Below are 14469 nucleotides of genomic sequence, written 5' to 3' on the forward strand. Positions count from 1 at the left end.
ATATAGTTTAGGATTTATAAGTATTTTTTAAAAAATCACTTGAGAATGGTATTTTGTTCTTCAGAAATTAACAAAAGAAAGGAAGAACTTTATCATTTAAAAATTTAAAATTGGGCTATTAGGGGAAGGGCTTCTGTTTTTAATAAGGGCTCTTTTTCTCTTCAATTGACTTATTAAAAAGACTATTATAAAGGCATTATTAAAAATATGCAAAGTATAAAAATTAAATCCTGAAGCTCCTTTTTGAAGAGAAAATTCCACATACAGTGGAAGGCCAGCTTCTGACCTTTATACACTGTATACAGGGATAACCTTCAGCCGCTCTTGATCTAATCATGAGGAAGAATAAAGCTTCCTTGCTAGCTTTACAGAATACACCTTTCTGCTCTGGCGGCAGCCTGCTGAAATATGATTGCAACTATTATGTAGCCTTGATCAAAGCAAAGCATAGAAAATTATCTTTAGAGTGGGCAGTAGAAAGAGTGATCTCTTTGGCCTTGTCAGAGCCATTGATGACAGTCTGCTACCCATGAGAAAATAATTAGAGAAGATTGTGACTCTTGCTTGTTTTGGGGTCAGAGGGCTGTTGGACTTGAGAATATTTTAGGGGAAATAAAAGTGGCCACCCAGTCATGTTGGGTAAGAAAATAACCAAATGTCACAAATGAAAACTAAGAAGATTGGATGTGCAAGTCAGCTGTTTTTACTCTTGAGAAATTTGAATTACATGTCTAATTTAAATTAAATTTGCATAAATAGGTACCTTTGGAAGTAAATTAGAATTACCTGGGAAAACCAAGAATTAGAACGACCTAAGAGTCGGACATGGCTGAGCAACTTCACTTTCATGCATTGGAGAAGGAAATGGCAACCCACTCCAGTGTTCTTGCCTGGAGAATCCCAGGGATGGGGGAGCCTGGTGGGCTGCCGTCTATGGGGTCGCACAGAGTCAGACACGACTGAAGCGACTTAGCAGCAGCAGCAGCAGGAGTGTACGCAATTATGTGAGGTTGACCACGGTCCCTTTTTGGCACCATTTCTCTGTACAGGCGGGATTCTAATGTGGAGGTGAGGTGATGCGAATGATCCCTTTTAGCCCTGTTGTGCTGCAGTTATTTTGTAACTTGTCATTACAGTGAACTTCAAAGCAATATGACAGATGGTCCTCGTTTGTTAAATGCTGGCAGTCCCCGCTGCAGTAAACATGGCCGCCCCTGCGCTCTCCGAGTGGTGAGGAAGAGTGGAGAAAACAAGGGCAGGCACTTCTATGCTTGTCCTCTACCAAGAGAAGCACAGTGTGGATTTTTTGAAGTATGTGTATGATTCATCAAGCTTAATGATTGTGTCATTGAATACTTAGGCCACTAAAATGTAGCAAATATCCATCCATTTATGGTTTTATCTTTAAATATAAAAGCTGTACTGGTGGTGTTAAAATTTGAAGGTGTTCATCCCAAAAAGAAAAATTAATTCAATGACAGCTGTTCCATTATTAGAGTATATTTGTAGCCACCAGTACAGGTAGAAGTATCCCTTGGTTTACAGAAAGAAAAGTAACCGAGTCACTTACCAGGGACTGATAATCCAAGATAGATATTTGCTTTTCCTGACTTCAGAGTTGCCAGGGTCCAGCCCCGGTGGATCCAGGGTAATTCAAAGGGGAGACAGAGTAGGCGAGGAAAACTTATTTATTTAGAAATATAAAGAGAGATTAGGAAAAAATAGTGTAGTAGGAAAATTTAGTGGAGAAAAGAAGCTGAATAACTTGCTTTACGCGGAGAGCTAATAAAACCTCGAGACAAAAGGTTTGCACCATCTACGTAGGCCACCGGCGCCCGCTTGAATAGTGGAGGGTGCCCCGGCTTGGGCTCCCTCTCATGTGGGTCTTAGAAGCCAGGGCAAGTAAGTAGACATGGTGAGCCTCACACTCCAGATGGGAATTCAGCCTGAAAAGGGGAGGGAGAGAGAGTCGACACAGGGGGAGCCAGATTTCCAAGAAACCAGTTCGAGAAGCTGGTCTGAGAAACTGGTCCATCCTTTATTGTTCAGGGAAGCTTTTTATACTTTTGGTTGTACATAGAGATCAATGGATAATATAAAATTATGCAGCGTCAGCAGCCCTGACTGTCATCGAGACCAGGCTTTCTCTCTGCATACCTAGCTGTATACACAAGTCTTAGGTGATTTACATCATCTTCTGCCCAAAAGGCCCATTAGCATTTTGCAGCCCTTTTCTGATAAGGGTCTGTCAACCAGAAAATTTATTTGCGTTAATAGTGTTGTTCTTCCCAAAGTCCGGTGCCACTCTCAGAAAGCACTAATTAAGGTTACATTCTTACATAGCAAGGACACAATGATTTATAACAAAGAAAGAGGAGTACAGTGATTTATAACAAAAAGAAAGTTTACTAACTCAAAAGTCTAGTGTTGCTAACATCAAAACTACTGTATTCCTTTTTCTATATCCCAATTACATTGATTAATATCCTTCAGGTGCCTAAAAGATGAAGACTGTGGAGGTCTGGCAGCAGTCATTGACTCACCAGTGAAACCCATCATCAACATAATTTTTAGCTTTTTAGAAAAGGGCTCTATATCTTTAAGATGCTTTAAGCTTCATGCCTCTCTCAGTTGGGGGGCTGTAAACAATCACAAGTGTAGTTAAACCTGTCAGGCAAGTTAGAGAGCCATCAAAGGGGTTTGAGCTGAAACATTCCTTTCATATGCAGGAGACCAGTTGGAGCTCTAAGTTAACTTTTTCCAGAGAAAGATGGTTGGGGATAGCCCCCTGTAATGCTGGAAGAGTATAGTATAGCAGACAGTAAACAGACAGATTTTGGTTTCGGGGTAGATGCTCAGGCAGAGGACCCCTTGAGACCTGACTCGCCTTGCCCGTCAGGTCTCTCCACATGACTTTGTCATGGGTGGGATCTCCCGTGCTGGCTCCCGGCACAGAGTGACATCCAGACCTTTGGTTTATGCATTGAGTAGAGATACCTGGGAAACTAATTTACATGCCCTGGGTTTACAATAAGCTTGGCGAATCCTACTACACAAGCTTAGCCAAAAAAAGTGATGACACAGTAACAGTTTAGATGTAGGTGATTCCCCAGTCTTTCGGTCTATGAGTTTGTCCCTCCAAATGACTATGAGACAGAAGACAGGAGCCTGGGTCCTTTGGGTCAGTCTTGCTTCCTTCCTCATTGTTAGCCTCACGCTGCTGACTGGCATGTTAAGATTTAAAGATACAGCTGCTTTAACTGATGAAAAACTGGAAAAAGAAAAGACGAATCTTTTCAGTGCTGGAGCAGGAGTTTGCTGGTTGGGCTTACTGAGAAAGAAGTTATCTGTCTTCAATGTGGTGCCTTCCTAAGGAATTCCCCAGGGAAGATGTAATCATGATTTCAGAGCCTAGCCCCTGCCGGAGATGTGACTCCATCTGACTCAACGTACACATCTCCCCCAGAAGCTTGTATAGACTTACTGGAGAAAATATTATTAACAATACTAATCACAGCCTTCTTGGTAAAGGCCTCTTGAGGCCAAAATTAATAAGGATAAGAATAATACAGTGGAATCCGGTAGTAATTAGTCTGGGTAATTCTGTATTGGATTCTTTTCCTAAGAGAGTAAGAAAGTTTAGTATTAAAGTCATAACAAATCTTTGATCTTAGTAGCTTTAACTGAAACAGATCTATAGCAGGAACATTGCTGATTTACTTTACAGTGAGATTTTCAATAAAGTGAAGGAACTTCTGTAAGTAAGCCTTCGGAAGAAGGAGACTTGGAATTATGACAGTTTCTCATGTGGTTCAGGCAAATTTGTTAGAGAAGCTATTTATAGGATATAAAGCTTTTAAAGGGCAATAACTAATGACTTACATGCATCTTACAATGTCAGGTTAACAGGAAAAGGAGTGGAAACAAGAAGGTACTAATCAAACACATCTCATCAGTCTACCTCCATCTAAACTGTGCCTTCTGTTTCTCTCCAGTGGGCAGATTTGTCCTTCCCATTCTGCAGCCATGGCAAACGCTCCATCATGAGAACAGTGTTGAAGATTGGACCGAATAATGGAAAGAATTTTTTTGTGTGCCCTCTTGGGAAGGAAAAACAGTGCAATTTTTTCCAGTGGGCACAAAATGGGCCAGGAATAAACATTATTCCAGGATGCTAAGTTTCTAGTATTTGAGAGCTATTCATTTAAGTGTGTCATCTTTCCACTCAATGGCTGTGTATATTTCTTTTTTTGCTTGATGAATGCTATATGTTTCATCAAATATACAATATATTCCATTTATAATGTATATTTAGTCTATTTAGTTATGACAATAAACTATTTTTAATATGCTGTTGGTCTGTTTTAACTTATTTAGGGAAGCAGTAATTTTTTTTTTCTTTCAGGAGAGTGTGCAGTTCAATAAAATAATGCGGTATTCAGTCTGTGATGAATAATTTCTCATGTATCACCACTATTCATAATATATGATTAAAGGAACTTCTTGTTTTCCTAAGTGAAATGTAAGAAATGGAATCTTCTTTATAGAAAATATTTTCTTTCTTTTTATTCTATTCAACAAACATCAAGTTCCTCAAGATGCTAGAGACATGCTGAACACATGTATAACTTCAAACACATTTTTGTGAAAAGCTATGGGGATTCAGAATATAAAAGTAACATTTAAGAAAAGAAGTCATCTGTATATCTTTAAAAGAGAAGTTGGTTTAAACTTTTCTGCTCGTGATTTAATGCCTGTTAATTAATTGTTTAAGTTCATTTCAAAAGCTTAATGTGCTATTATTTTTTAATTTCTAGTTTTAACTCCCCTCTTTTTAAAAAATTTAGCCTAGGTATAATTATTTTCCAAAAGAAAAGAAAAATATTAATCTCAATGCATTTCTGCATGTTTATGGAAAATTCCATTCAGAGCTGGTTCTGTCTATTTTAAAGGATAGCATGGAAGATGGCTGGACCCTCATGCCCCTTCTAAAACCAAATAGTCCCTGCAGCACTCTGGAAGTTAACAGCATATAAAATTACCACAAGGAAAGAGCATATTTCATCACCATGTGCTTAAAATTTTACACTGAAGAGACACAGAACCAACCTGAGATCAGTGATCTTAATCGCTCAACAGGGTAATTTTAGAGCTCAGTTGGGCCATTGATGGTGTTAATGACTGATGTGAAGTACACAGGGTGTACATTCAGAAAGTAACTACATGTTGATTGTAACACAACAAGTGGAAAGGCCTATTGCAAACCAGGATTCCATAAATTCTAGTCCCCCAAATCAGCAAATTAATTATAAGGAAATATAGGCAAATAAAATAATAAATTTAGAGATTATCTACTAAAAAATGTGCAAGATTTATATGAAGAAAATTTTACTGACACATCAAAGAAACATGTCTAGACAAGGCAGCATCTTGATTGAAAAGGATGGATGTTTAAAAAAGGTCATTCTTCCAAACTTAATTTTGAGTTTTAAAGAAATTTCCCATCAAAACCTCAGGGAGGTTTCTGCTTCCATTGAGGAGTAAGCTCCAACTGAACCCAGCTCTAGATTCTGGAAAAAACCATTCTGGAGAACGAACAAAAGCAGACAGCTTCTAGAAGGCTGTGGAATTTGGAGGAAGAGACCAGCTGGAGGTAAGCAGTTTTTATCCTGAGAGTGGGACAAAGTCAGTTTCAACCCACTATCTGTCTTGAAGAGCCAGCAGGCAGTCTGGGCAACCGCAACTCCTGAGAAGGGGGAATTTCAGAAGACAGTTTGAGATGAGGAGCCCTAAGTTCTGTGTTTAAACTCCCCATGACCTTGAATGACCCCTGAACAACATTCATGTATAGGGCAGCTAAAGATACACCAACTGAACCAAGATTTTATCTACTGCCCAGGAGAATTTGTAATTTGAATCCAAAGAAATCAATCGCCTTAGAAAAGAGTCAACACTCTCCAGAGGAATATACCAAATCCAGAGCCCACCACTTCTTCACATTCATTATTCCATCAGGAATTATACAGCATAAGAAGATCTAGAATAATGTGACCCAGATTCGGAGAAAAGACTTAGCACCCAAGACCTACTCCAAGATGACCAAGATGTTGAAATTACCCACCAAGGATCTTAGAGCCGCTATTATAACTCTGCTCAGTGAAGTAAATGCTAAATGGATATGATGCCAAGTAGAAATTCAGATCTTCAAGAAGCAATAGAGAAACTCTGAAATGGCAAATATCTAAATAAAAAAGTATTACTCTGTCTCTTAGTTTCATTATAATACGTGGGATTTTTTAAAGCAAAAATATAATCTTGTAAGATTTATAATGTATGTAGACATGATGATAGCCTAAAGAGAAAGATCAAAGGAGCTATTCAGTTGCAAGTTTTCTACATTTTGTGTGAAATGGTTCCATGTTAACTCTAATTATGAAAAGTGTATGTTTATGTGTGTGTGATATCTATTATCAGACTTAGGGACTATTCAACCACTGTTTCTGAGTACTTTTTTAGTTCACACTTTTCTTTCTGAGATTCTGATGTTTCAAATATTAGATCATTGCATTATGATTATCCTGCAGACTCCTGGGCTCTGTTTATTTCTTCCACTCTCATTCAAACTGGGTAAATCCTAGTGATCTGTCTTCAAGTTCACTGACTATTGTTTTTGATCTTCACTCTATTGTTGAGATCAATCAACCAGCTAAAATTTTTATTTCAGTTATTTTTTTTCATTCCTGTACTTCTACCTGGTTCTCTTTTTATGATTTCTGTTTCTTTATTGACATTTTCCCATTTTTTTCCATTGGTTTCAAAAATTTATTCCAGAAGCACATTTATGTTGTCCGCTCTAAAATCTTTGTCAGATAATCCCAATACTTGATTTATCATAATATCTCCATCAGCTGAGTGTCTTTTATCCTTCAGATGTGTGTTTTCCAGTTCAGAACAGGACAGATGATTTTTCAGTTGTATGAAAAGTATTTGGTTATTAATGTTTGGAGACTTTAATGTTCGGTTATTATGTTAGGAGACTTGCTCCTCTGTAAATAGGACATGCAGTCATTTTGTTTAGCTGAGTGTGTAGTTTCTGACTTACATTTTGGGCTTTATTCCCAGAGGCAGATTAACTTTCAGAGCCCTTGCAGTCCAGTTCTGGCCTGCTTTATTCTGGATTTGCTGTGAGTCCTCATCGAGCCCTCTGGTGCTGTCTGCAGGCAGAGAAGGTGATCCCTGGGCTGTCTGGTGTTTCTGGGACACCTTGTTCAGAGGGGAGAGGGCAGGAGCCACTGCCGCTGCATCTCCTTATGTCACGGGGTGAAGGGAACTGGTGTTTTTGTTGTCCCCATCAACAGCGTGGGTTCCCACAGCACCCGAGCCAGAACCAGACAGTCAGCCTTCAGATCCAACCTTGATGTATCATTGTGCTGAACCTTGGAAGCTGCTGTGTTGTCTGCTACTGTTATCCCTTTGGAGTTTATCTGCCTATTTCTTGATATTTCAAACCACTATACTGTGAATACAAAGGCTTTTCATAATTCAGGGAAAGCCAAAAATGAGATAGAAGGTAAAATGATTTTAAGAGCTGTTTCTGAACTTTTATGTGGTGACAGCTATTGTCACTTTCCATAAATTATTTTATCTAATCCTCTTTACTGCCCCATGAAATCTGTTCCTATTATTTCTAATTTTCCAGTTTAAGAAAGCTGGCTTGCTATAGGCTAACTCAGAAATGTGTGTCACACAGGCTGTGGTTTGAAGTTTGCTTAGTGCTAAAACACGCAGATATCCTTCTTTCTTCATGAGTTAAAGTGGCTGTATCCAGAATTGTGTGTCATTGGTATATACAAATAGATATCTAACATATACAAATGAAAATAATTGTGGGATGATAATAAAATTATGGTCTTTTTTTCTCTAAAATTTGTCATGTTAAAAATTTCTATAAATTGATTTTAAGCCTATTACTTTCCATTACTTTTAAAATTTAATTTCTATTAATTTTTTAATCCATTATTTGTACTCACAATCACATATTCTAGACTACCATTATTAGCAAGTTGGTGTGTGGAATGAAAGAACAAATGTTCTAATGAGTTTTCAAAAAATTTAACCTCCTTTTTCTTTGTATATCTTTTCAGCACTTTGCATTTCTACTGGAGCCTATGGTAGGGTTTCCCTTGTGTTGTATAACTTGTCCTGTCTGCATTTACTGATGTTCACCTAAAGGACTGTGTGTAATCCTTCTTTGTTCTTCACAGGATCTTACCAAGGATTGTGCCTGTACACAGTAGAAACTTGGTAAACATTTGTTGAACCTAATAGATGAAGGTTTAATATCATGTCACTCTGTTGGAACATTTTTAACCTTGTTACCACTATTCAAACATGAATGCACTTAAATGTCATTGAAAAGAGTGTCACTGGTTTATTATAAAAGAGAAATTCCTTAGTGTCTAAAAGCTGTTAAATCTTTCTAGTAATTTAAATGAAAAAAAAATGGCATTTTATAGAAATTTTCCTTACATACAGATAGGAAAAAACTAATCAGATCAAAGAGCATGTATTTGTTGAAAAGTAAAGAAGCCATCAGGCTTCCCTGGTGGCTCAGAGGTTAAAGCATCTGCCTCCAATGCGGGAAACCTGGGTTCAATCCCTGGGTCAGGAAGATCCCCTGGAGAAGGAAATGGCAACCCACTCCAGTATTCTTGCCTGGAGAATCCCACGGACGGAGGAGCTGCATTATTGCTAACCCATGTTTCATAACATATAGAGATGAAAAAAAATGTGAGTACCCCTCAGTGCCCATGAGTTTGAACCTCTTCCTTTTACAGGAAACCAAGTCAACCAGTTTAAATTATTTCTTAGCTTTTAATTCAGTTAATCCCTACTGAGCACCCATTATGTGAAAACTTCGATGATACATATTTTTAAAGTAGATCTTGCCAACACCTAAGTGAAGTAGAGATGATGAGGGATGTAGTTCTTCAAGCAAAGTGTGGACAGACGGGAGCAAGCAGGGAGCCCACACCTGACTGACGAGTGGATAAGCCTCAGGACAGAGGGCTGCTGGAATTTCACTTCAGTGCAGATCTGCATATGTACAAAGGCGTCTCAGTAAATATAGCCCAGAACACAGGGAAAGTGTGGCAAATAGCAAAGAATCCCATTTGGCTAGATTATAGGGAATATGAAGGCAAAAACGGAAAATCTGTAAAGGATGAATTCACTCCATTTTGTTGCTACAAATAGAGTTCCTAAGATGGGCCAAGTCTTTGTTCCAAAGATATAAATGTCACTCTCTCCCTTTAGGGAGCCCGTGGCAGAGGAGCAAGCCAGTGTGCATCAGGACCCAGGTGGACCCAGGATCCAATCAGAGGGTCTTCTAAGCAAAGGAGAAAATGAGTCTATTCTGCCAGTGTTGTGCAATATGGTAGGTACCGTGTTTAATTACTAGATGCTAGAAAACAATTGAGTTCTTAAGTCAGACTGCTAGTTCTGAGGCCTGTCACACCCCTGACCCTTGCTTCTTGGAAGAAGAGCTATGACAAACCTAAGCAGCATATTAAAAAGCAAAGATGTTACTTTGCCAACAAAGGTCTGTATAGTCAAAGTTATGGTTTTTCGATGTCAGAGCTGGACCATAAAGAAAGCTGAGTGCTAAAGAATTCGTGCTTTTGACCTATGGTATTGGAGAAGACTCTTGAAAGTGCCTTGGACTGCAAGGAGATCAAACTAGTCAATCTTAAAGGAAATCAGTCCAGAATATTCTTTAGGAGGACTGATGGCTAAAGCTGAAACTCCAATACTTTGGTCACCTGATGCAAAGAACTGACTCGTTGGAAAAGACCCTGATGCTGGGAAAGATTGAAGGCGGGAGGAGAAGGGAGTGACAGAGGAAGAGATGGTTAGATAGCATCACAGACTCAATGGACATGTGTTTGAGCAAGCTCAGGGAGTTGGTGATGGACAGGGAGGCATGATGTGCTGCAGTCCATGGGGTCACAAAGAGTCAGAAATGACTGAGAGAGTGAACTGAACTGGTAAGATAACGATTGGGATACTGTGTACTGAGTCTTAACTTACCTTACCTGTTCGGTGGTGGTGGTGATGATGGTCCTATCTCCAACACTATTTTAAGGATAAAGTGCTATATCCCTGTGAAGGGCTGAGCACAGTCCCTGGCCATCAGAACAGGAGAGTTCATTTTATTATCTTCATTAATCTTCCCCCTCCTGCACCCACCACAACTATTATTGAGGGAGGTCCCAGAGAGGAAGGATGTAGCAGGGGTAGTAGCCTCAGAGAAGGATGTGGGTTTCACTGGCAGAGCAGGACTCGGGATGGAGGGGAGATGGGTGAAGGAAGTGTGGGAGCAGGAGGAGGTGTGCTGTGTCGGAAATGGGGTCTGGAACCTCATAAGGTTTCAGGAAGAAGGTGCTGGGCTGAGTTTTATGTTTTCAATGACATGTCAGAAATTTAGGATTAAAATGTGTGAAAGAACTATGAAAAGCCATCATTCATGAAGAATAGACACAGCCAAGGGTTCTCAGTAATGCAGGCATCTTTTATTCTAGACAGAAGTCATGTATCCTAGCAGTGAGTCCAAATCTTATCAATTACAATAGCTTGTAGCACCATCTCTCCCTGTTTCTTTGACTGCAAAGAGATAATGTCTCTGAGTGCATGGAAACACTAGAAAAGCAGGTTATCAGGTCAACCAGAGTGATGAATCCAAGCAGTAAGTACAGAGGGTCCCAGTTGCAGAAATCCATTTTAAAACAGGTGAATCCAATGTTTCACATGGCAGAACAAGGCCCCCAAACACAGAAAGTGGGTGAACCCTATTGTCCTTGGAAGTCGCAGAATAAAAGCCAAGGGTTTTCAGTTCAGTGCATTTCGGTTACTCAGTCCTGTGTGATGCTTTGCAACCCCACAGACTGCAGCGCCCCAGGCTTCCCTGTCCACCACCAACTCCCGGAGCTTACTCATGTGCACTCATGTTCATTGAGTCGGTGATGCCATCCAACCATATTATCCTCTGTCATCCCTTCTCCTCCTGCCCTCAATCTTTCCCAGCATCAGGGTCTTTTGAAATGAGTCAGCTCTTCACATCAGGTGGCCAAAGTATTGGAGCTTCAGCTTCAGCATCAGTGCTTCCAGTGAACACTCAGGACTGCTCTCCTTTAGGGTTGACGAAGTCCTGGCTCGCCAAGGGATTCTCAAGTCTTCTCCAACACCACAGTTCAAAAGCCTCAAATTTTCAGTGCACAGTTTTCTTTATGGTTCAAGTTTCACATCCATACATGACTACTGGAAAACCATAGCTTTGACTAGACAGACCTGTGTTGGCAAAGTAATGTCTCTGCTTTTTAATATGCTATCTAGGTTGGTCATAGCTTTTCTTCCAAGGAGCAAGTGTCTTTTAATTTCATGGCTACAGTCACCATCTGGAGTGATTTTGGGGTCCAAGAAAATAAAGTCTCTCAATGTTTCAGTTGTTTCCCCATCTCTTTGCCATGAGGGGATGGGACCAGATTCCATGATTTTGGTTTTTCAAATGTTGAGTTTTAAGCCAACTTTTTTCACTCTCCTCTTTCACTTTCATCAGGAGGCTCTTTAATTCCTCTTTGCTTTCTGCCATAAGGGTGGTGTCATCTTTGTACGTAAGGTTATTGATATTTCCCTTGGCAATCTTGATTCCAGCTGGTGCTTCATCCAGTCTGGCATTTCTCATGATGTACTCTGCATAGATGTTAAATAAGTGGTGTAACAATATACAGCTTTGACGTACGTACTCCTTTCCTGATTTGGAACCAGTCCATTGCTCCGTGTCCATTCTAACTGTTGTTTCTTGACCTGCATACAGATTTCTCAGGAGGCAAGTAAAGTCATCTGGTATTCTAATCTCTTTAAGAATTTTCCACAGTTTGTTGTGATCTGTGCCATCAAAGGCTTTAGCATAGTAAATGAAGCAGAAGTAGATGTTTTTCTGGAATTCTCTAGCTTTTTCTATGATCCAATGGGTGTTTGCAGTTTGATCTCCTGTTGCTCTGCCTTTTCTAAATCCGGCTTTAACATCTGAAGTTCTCATCTGAACATCTGAGGTTTCCGTATTGCTGAAGCCTGGCTTGGAGAATTTTGAGCATTCCTTTGCTAATGTGTGAGATGAGTGCAGTTGTGTGGTAGTTTGGACATTCTTTGGCATTGCCCTTCTTTGGAATTCAAATGAAAACTGACCTTTTCCAGTCCTGTGGCCTCTGCTGAGTTTTCCAAATTTGCTGGCATATTGAGTGCAGCACTTTCACAGCATCATATTTTAGGATTTAAAATAGCTCAACTGGAATTCCATCATCTCCAATAGCTTTGTGCCTAGTGATGTTTCCTAAGGCCCACTTGACATACTCCAGCATGTCTGGCTCTAGGTAAGTGATCACACTGTTATGGTTATCTGGGTCACTAAGATGTCTTTTGTACAGTTCTTCTGTGTATTCTTGCCACCTCTTCTTAATATCTTCTGCTTCTGTTAGGTTCATACCGTTTCTATCCTTTATTGTGACCGTCTTTGCATTAAATGTTCCCTAGGTATCTCTAGTTTTCTTGAAGAGATCTCTAGTCTTTCCCATTCTATTGATTTCCTCTATTTTTTTGTATTGATCACTGAGGAAGGCTTTCTTATTTCTCCTTGCTATTCTTCAGATCTCTGAATTCAGATGGATATATCTTTCCTTTTCTCCTTTGCCTTTCTCTTCTCTTCTTTTTCCAGCTATTTGTAAGACCTCTTCATTCAACCACTTTGCCTTTTTTTTTTTCCCTTGGGGATATTTTTGGTCACAGCCTCCTATACACTGTTATGATCCTCCCTCCATAGTTCTTCAGGCACTCTATCAGATCTAATCCCTTGAGTCTATTTGTTACTTCCTCTGTATAATCATAAGGGATTTGATTTAGGTCATACCTGAATGGTCTAATGGTTTTCCCTACTTTTCTTCAATTTAAGTTTGAATTTGGCAATAAGAAGTTCATGATCTGAGCCACAATCAGCTACCAGTCTTATTTTTGCTGACTGTATAGAGCTTCTCCATCTTTGGCTACAAACAATATGATCAATCTGATTTTGGTGTTGACCATCTGGTGATGTCCATGTGTAGAGTCTTCTCTTATGTTGTTGGAAGAGGGTGTTTTCTATGACCAGTGAATTCTCTTGACAAAACTCTGTTAGCCTTTGCCCTGCTTCATTCTGTACTCCAAGGCCAAATTTGCCTGTTACTCCAGACATTTTTACATTTACTCAGTATTTAATCCAAGTTTCTGTTGATGGGGGGCTGTGTTCCCTCCCTGTAGTTTGGCCTGAGGCCAAAGGAGGGTAATGGGTACCTCCCTGAAAAGGACTTATGCCAGCACCCACTGCTCCCAGGACTGTTGTATTCAGTGCCCCAACCCCACGGCAGGCTGCTGGAGACTCCTGGACACTCACAGGCAAGTCTGGCTCAGTCCCTTGTGGGATCACTGCTCCTTTCTCCTGGGTCCAGGTGCATTCAAAGTTTTGTTTGTGCCCTCCAAGAGTCCGTTTCCCCAGTCCTGTGCAAGTTCTCTAATCAAGTCCCACTGGACTTCAAAGTCAAATCCCCTGGGTGTTTTAAGTCCCTTTGCTAGATCCCCAGGTTGAGAAATCTGTTGTTCCCAGAATTTTTGTAACAATGTGAAAACTTCTTTGGTTTAATTGTTTTCCAGTTTGTGGGTCATCTGCGTAGTGGCTCTATGGTGGGGCTAATAACAACTTCCTCCAAGAGTTTTAAGGTTGAAAAACTCCAAGAGTCCAAGGATTTTAGGACTGAAAATTTTTCTGTTTATTATTCAAATACTGTTGGCTGAAGGAGGGAAAAAAATAACAGGAAGTTACAAGAGATGAAATGAAACAATGATGGTAGGAAAAAAAATCTTGTCAACAGAAAGGAAAAGACAAAGAGAAAGGCCCAAAGCATCTATGTGGACACTAAGCCTCCATTTTTAGCTTTCAGAAACACAAATATATACACGGTTAACAAAAGAAGAGCCTTGTAAATTTTTAAAGCTGAGCACTAGCTTTTTGTACTAAATGCTATCATAAAATGCAAAACTGAAAAACAAAGGAGCAGTCTCATTAGAACAATTCCATACCTAAAGCACATCTCTCTCATTCCAATCCTTAGCATCTTCATTTACATATTAATAAATATTCATCTGCTTTTAATATGCATATATCTTTCTCATATTATTACACTCAGTTTTTGGCTCCATTTAAAAAGAATTTATTTTGCTATCAATGGCAGAAAACAATTTAGGAAACTGAACAGAGCAGGAAAAATGTCAAATTTAAGTATTTGAGTCAGTTATGGACTCATTAGTTTAATAACTCGTTTTCTCCAAACTTGAATAATTTGAACACATTAGGAATGATACAGCATTTTTAAAAAGTGTGTTCTT

The 14469-nt window shown here is 39.5% G+C and overlaps 1 protein-coding gene across 1 annotated transcript in view; it reads left to right on the forward strand.

Annotated features, from left to right (window-relative positions):
- The window catches only part of NEIL3 (nei like DNA glycosylase 3), a 45489-nt gene extending 41138 nt beyond the window's left edge, over positions 1-4351 (forward strand). The window contains exons 9-10 of the mRNA XM_040243240.1: positions 1137-1311; positions 3996-4351. Coding sequence (XP_040099174.1) covers positions 1137-1311; positions 3996-4178 — 358 coding nt within the window. The 3' untranslated portion in view covers positions 4179-4351. The remainder of the gene's footprint in view (positions 1-1136; positions 1312-3995) is intronic.
- The last annotated feature ends 10118 nt before the right edge of the window (positions 4352-14469 follow it).

Source organism: Oryx dammah, unplaced genomic scaffold (genome assembly GCF_014754425.2).
Source record: "Oryx dammah isolate SB20612 unplaced genomic scaffold, SCBI_Odam_1.1 HiC_scaffold_7, whole genome shotgun sequence".
NCBI lineage: Eukaryota > Metazoa > Chordata > Mammalia > Artiodactyla > Bovidae > Oryx > Oryx dammah.